Source organism: Centrocercus urophasianus, unplaced genomic scaffold, assembly GCF_019232065.1.
Source record: "Centrocercus urophasianus isolate 14NV4802_14NV808 unplaced genomic scaffold, USGS_Curo_1.0 seq_19, whole genome shotgun sequence".
Classification (NCBI taxonomy): Eukaryota; Metazoa; Chordata; class Aves; order Galliformes; family Phasianidae; genus Centrocercus; species Centrocercus urophasianus.
In genome coordinates, this window is record NW_024884744.1 from 14,412,583 (window position 1) to 14,418,582 (window position 6,000).

General features: G+C 45.3%; 1 protein-coding gene across 3 annotated transcripts in view; it reads right to left on the reverse strand.

Moving 5' to 3' along the window:
- The window catches only part of AGFG1 (ArfGAP with FG repeats 1), a 36,512-nt gene extending 35,077 nt beyond the window's left edge, over window positions 1–1,435 (reverse strand). For all 3 annotated transcript variants that reach the window (XM_042821171.1, XM_042821170.1, XM_042821169.1), the window contains exon 1: window positions 1,238–1,435. In XM_042821171.1, the coding sequence (XP_042677105.1) occupies window positions 1,238–1,404 (167 nt within the window). In that variant the 5' untranslated portion in view covers window positions 1,405–1,435. The remainder of the gene's footprint in view (window positions 1–1,237) is intronic.
- Window positions 1,436–6,000: the final 4,565 nt, after the last annotated feature.

The window sequence follows — 6,000 nt, forward strand, 5'->3', positions numbered from 1 at the left end:
TAAAACGCAGTTTGTTCCATGTGAATCCAGCACAGAACTTAACACGTTTGCTTTGTTTTGAGTCTTATTGTAATTAGCAACTTTGTTCTAGAACACAGAGTGCTTGAAGGACCTACAAGGGGTACTCAGTCCTTCTTAGTCAAGGACAGGATTTCATTCAGGTTCCTACATATGTTTCACAAACTCAAAACCTTACAAACAAAAATAGGTATCCTCTGACATACCACATAGGCCAATTCTTTGATCCTGCTCAATGCCACAGAAACACAAACAAGCAAAGAGACTTAACTAAGCAAACAATAACATTGAAGTCAGTAGGCTTTTTCTCCAACTTATGTGTATGTGACTGACATCCTGATGACACAAACTGAAATTCAGAACTGACTGATCTCCGCCAGTTTAATTTCATACACACTCCAAGGAGGAGGAAGGGTGGGAAAGGGAGGAGGAGGACCATGCAGGAATGAGGAACAGGAAAAAATGCAATCATCTCCTTCATCAGAACCAATTCCTTCGTCAGAATTACATATAAAGTTCACACAAAGTAATGAAAGATTAAAAGAAAAGTCAACTTTTTCTCATCAATCCTATTAAACCTGCTAAGGCTGGAGATTATCCTCCAAGCTACAGCATAGAGTCGTCTTAAACTAACGGCAAGCATCTGCGAAAGGCCAAACTGGTGACCTAACACTGAAGCACGATTTTTCAACGCCAAAAACACACGTTCACAACAGGATCGTCTGCCCACATCTCTCGCGTCACGAAAGCGAGCCGCTGGGCCACGCGTCTCCTCTGGTCCCAGAAGCGTTCTCCCAGCACTTCCCTACATCTTCAGGCGCGCTCAGGGCTTCGTTCTGCCGCTGCTCCCCCGCCCCCAATACCGGAGCAAAACGCTTACGCTCCCTGCACGCAGGAGAACACCTCCTCGCCAGCAGGGATAAAGCCAAGGCCACGCGCAGCCGCCACGAACCACCGAGCCGCTGCCCGCGGGGCGGACTTTCAGCAAGCGGCTCCCAGAGAGCCTCCCGGCCGCCTCCCCCGGGCAGCCCCGCGCCGGCTGCCGTCCGACGCGGCCCGGCGCACGAAGGGCCGCCCCGGGAGAGACGTCGCGCCGAGCACTCGGCCCGCGTCACCGCCGCCCCGGAGCCGCGGCCAGGCCGAGCCGGGCCGGAGGTCAGCCCGCGACGGCCGGGCCGGCGCCGGCCGAGGGACCGCCCAGAAAGCCCCCCGCACTCACAGGATGCCGGAGCAGGAGGTGCACACGAAGCTGCCCACCGTCATGTCGGTGTAGGTGGGGCCGCGCTGGTCGCAGTCGAAGCACTTGCGGTTGGGCGGGAGGCTGCTCATCTCCCGCAGCAGCTTCAGGTGCTTCTCCTCCTGCTTCCGCTTGGCGCTCGCGGCCATGGCCCCGCCGGCGAGGGGACGGCCCGGCACGGCGCCGGGCCCCGCTCACACCCCAACGGCGGCGGCGCTCCGGGGCCCGGCCGGCCGGCGGGAGAGGAGCCCGGAGCGGGGAGGGGTGGGGGGCGGGGGAAGGAAGAGGAGGAAGGGGCGGGGAGGGCAACCGGCGCCCGCCGCTGAACCGGGGCGGGAGCGCGGCGGTCACTCACGCCGGCTGGCGGCACCGCGAGAGAAGGAGGAAGGAGGGGGGGAGAGGGGGTGGAGAAAGGAGGGGCCGGGCGGCGCCTGGCCGAGGGCAGCGGCGCGGAAGAGGCCGGCGGCGGCGCCGGGCCCGGGGCGGCTGAATGACGACGAATCCAGGCGGAACCTGCGCGACACCTTTATGAGATCAGGCAAGGAGATGGCGGCGACGGAGCGGCGGGGCCGAGCGTACTCGACGGCCGCAGCGCCCCCTGTCGGCTGGGAGGACGCACTCCATCCCGCCTCTGACCCCGACCGGGGGGGTGGATTGGCACCGCTGGCGGGACTGCGTTACCCGGCGTGACCCAGCAGGGCTTCGTGGCGGGAGAGGGGAGGGGGCGGTTCTGTGGAGAACCCCGGTAGGAAAACCTCAATAAAACGAAGGGTTTGGCTCCGGCGCTCTGCACCGCCCTCTCCCCCCTCGCCCACTCTGTAGTAAGGCGCGACCGTTACGGGCATGCTGACCACGTCCCTCAGTGCCACATCGCCACAGTCCTTCAACACCTGCAGGGATGGTGACCATTGCCTCTCCCCTTCTTCTAACAAGAATTTTTTTCTCAACATCCAGCCTGAGATTTTCACCAGGCAATTGTAGGAAGAACATTGTAATCTATCTGTGACTTCTTTGTTGCTGGCATCAGGCATACACAGTTTCCCCTTGCGAATTTCTCTTTCCAACTGGATGCTTTCCCCGTGAAAGGGAAGGAACAGCTAATAGTCACATGTAACTGCTCCCACTCTTGAGAAACCCTTGGCTCTGGCCTAAGCTCAGAGCTCAGAGCTGCCACTAAGCTACAAAGTTGTTATCTATCTGAAGGAATGTCTTCAGTGCAAAATACTTTCAAAGAAAAAAACAACTATCGATCTAATTTATTGTTTTGTAACTCAGTTGGCAGAAACACCGAGCAACGCTATGCATGATTAGAATACTGTAAGCTTTAATGGTTCCCTGTGCTGTGTATTTATGGTCAGATCTTGGACATCTGACATCGGTATTTGTTATCACTGAGCAAGATCTGATTTGCTCTATTTTCCTCATACTTTGACTTTTCCTCATAGTTTTGTTTGGCTGGTTGGTTGGTTAGGCTTGGTTTGTTGTGTTTTAGTTAAAATAATAATAATAATAATCCAGGTGTTCAGTATCAGTAGTTTGGCATTCCTCCGGTACCTCAGGAATTGCTCGTTTACATGACCTGATCAACCAGTCTAAAGCTCTTATATCCAGGGTGTAATGCACTGATCTGAAATATTCCTAATGCAGATGGCAGGAGCCTCTTATAGCGAAAAACAAACTAAAAAATCACTATATAGACACAAGTGTATAAATGGCATTCTTAGAAGTAAATATGGAATATATCCAGTCTTGGAAGGACCAAATTCTCACTTGTCTAATTTCAACCCTCTCTCTGAAATGCTGATATTCTTGTTATTCAGAAGTTTTCATTTTGTTGCCTCCATTGAAGCATGCTTTGAAACACTGGACATTTTTTCAGTGGCTTCAGTGGCCTAAAGCAAATGACCTAAATTCAGAAGAAAAATAAAAAGTTTAAAGGTCAGAAATCAAGGTCTTTTTCTTGGAAAGTACTTTGGAAAGAGGGCAGTGATTGGCTAAAAGATCTGCGGTAGCAGGAAGCTGCTGCATACAAGTTCAGTTTCATTTCAGTGAGAGCCAGCCCATAAACCACTGATAGAGTCAGAGGTGCTTTGTAACTGAGGTGAAAATGTCTAGCTCTGCTTGCTTGTGTCATGAATATCATATAGGAACAGTTGGTAATAAAAATGATACCATTGTCACTGATGCTTTCATTTCCACTGACGTGTAGAATGGAACTCACAGGAAACATGCCACTACTATTTAAGTCAATCACAAAGTTAAATAAGAAGCGTCTTATGAGTTTTGTATCATACTAGAGACAAGAGCAAGCTCTAATTTGTTTCAAGAAGAAACTGTTAAGATGTTATTTGTGACCAGCACCAAGATGGCCTTATGTTAGTAGCTAAATGACATTTTAAACATTGAGTTTCGTTAGAAATCACTTTTTAAAAAGTATTGAGTCTCTCTAATGTATGTCTTATAAAGCGAAGTTAGACCAGGAAACTAGCTACATCAGCTTTCCACCTGTTCCATTTCCCCAGAAGCAATAAGTAACTTGTGCTTTTCTTCCCTTGCTATGTTTGACTGGTCACAGCTAGGGCTACTTTCCTCAAAGCAGAAGGATTGTATTTTTTCTCTCAATTACTAAGAGCAGAAATAATACACACAAATAATAATAAAAAAGTAATTTACTGTTCAGCTTTACTATTCGATTTTCTGTTACCTGACATATTTTTCTGCTTCTTAGTCCTAGAACCTTAATTTTCATTCCTAATTCTCTGTTCAAATTTGTTCTTCATTCTCTCCTCCTAATGATTGTACTTTTGCTTTTGTGGTTTGAAATATACTGACCAGCTGTTTTCTGAAAGTCCTTAATCCCTGCTGCACCTGCTGCAGCATTCAGCGTCAACATTAATTTATTAACAAAAGGTGAAACAACGGCTTCTTATACTCAAACCGTTTCTGTTTATATTAAAGGGGGAAAAAAAAAAAAAAAAAAAAAAAAAAAAAAGACAGCACCCAAACTTAAAAGTTAGCCTAATGATTTCTGAAAGACACTGCTTCAGTAATCCCTTAAATATGGGCTAATAGGGTATAAATTATAATTTATGAGTGTATAATCTAGGGCGCTTATTGTCAGGACCAAAAGAAACAAGTGTCTAAGAATGTACATCTGGGAGATGAATAAGACATCCTGTTTGTCACTGGGATTGAGGTCAATAATATCCATTTTAAAGCAATTAACCCAGCAGGCTAAGTGATGTGGAAATTATCATGCTGAAAGACTAATGGGCTATTAAATCCATCTTGCTTCACTACTGATGGGTATACAAAATTAATCCTGGGATTAGGTATATTGCATCTGTGGTAAACTGCCACTGCAAGATTTGTACACAAAGAGTTTTCTGAATAATGCTAAGAAAGATCACAGCAAGTTTATCTGACAGGAATATTCACTGATTTGCTCTGTTAAAAATTCAGTCAACTGAGCATAAGTTTGTGTGGTTTTATTTAGCAGCATCTTTTTGTTGATGAATAGATACATTTTAGCAAAAGATCAAAACAGAGTCACTGTAACATTCAGACAAATCACTATAGATTGTTGACAGTTACTTAAATCAAGAAAATTTACCTGTGGGAAATGGTCAAACAAATATGATTGAATTACATAATTGTGTTTCTTTGAAATGTCATTTCCCTTCAACATTTTTTATCCACTGCTATGGCACTAACACAGTAGGAAAGGTAAAAGATTGATAGCCCAGCAGCTATTTACACATAACAGCTGTTCATGGGAAACAGGCCTCACAATAAAAAGAAAGGTTCAGCCACATCAGGTTGTTGCTTTTTTGTAATGCACGTCAATTGTTTGTAGTTTTTTGGAGCGTTCTGTTCTGGTAGTATGACACACCTAAATCCTTTAGAGGAATATTGGCTGGGGAGTTATTCTAAGCCACCACAGGAATGGAAGTCTGAGATTCAAAGCAGATGTGCTGGCTCTCAGCATGACTTGGAGGAGTTTGAAGGCATGGGGCAAGAGGCACAAAAACAAGAGCTAGCAAAAAAGTGGGAAGTATACAGACTGTATATATATATGTATATATATATATGTTATCAAAAAGAATTATTGTTTAATCTGCTCCTTCCCCAATTTATTGCTTCATGCATTAATGTATGTATTAACCAAAAAGCTTTACAGTGTCCAAGTGAGACAGATCAAAGCTGTGTAGGCTCAGGTATCAGGAGTTAATAGCAAGTCACATACTCTTCTAGTTGCAAAGTAAAATATTTTTTTCTCCTAATCTGAACAAACCCAATGAGTTTGAAAAAGAGGACTGTAAAAATATAATGTCTTTCTAAAGTTAATGCGAAAGATTGACATCAAAGATAGAAAAAAGCCTTAAGTCTCTTTGCATTTGTCTTCTTTCTTGGTGATCATTACTAAGAATGAACGCTGTGCTGTAAATGGTTGTTTAGATGAGCTTCTTACAGCCATTAATTTTTCTAAATTATTTTTCTAAGTTGTTTGAACGGAGTATTTGAATATATATTGAACCTTTGCTTGAGTTAAATCTATTTCCACGCAGTTCAGTTGAATCTAACTGAAGTTTAGTGATGGGAAGGCCTGAGATTTCTCAGGTGGACTCCCACATAGCACTGCTACCTTGTACACCTATCTCCTCTTCACTATTCACTACTTCAATTTAACTGATTTTCGTTTCTGTCATAAAAGTGCTTTCCTTGTGTTTTCTTCATCCTCAACT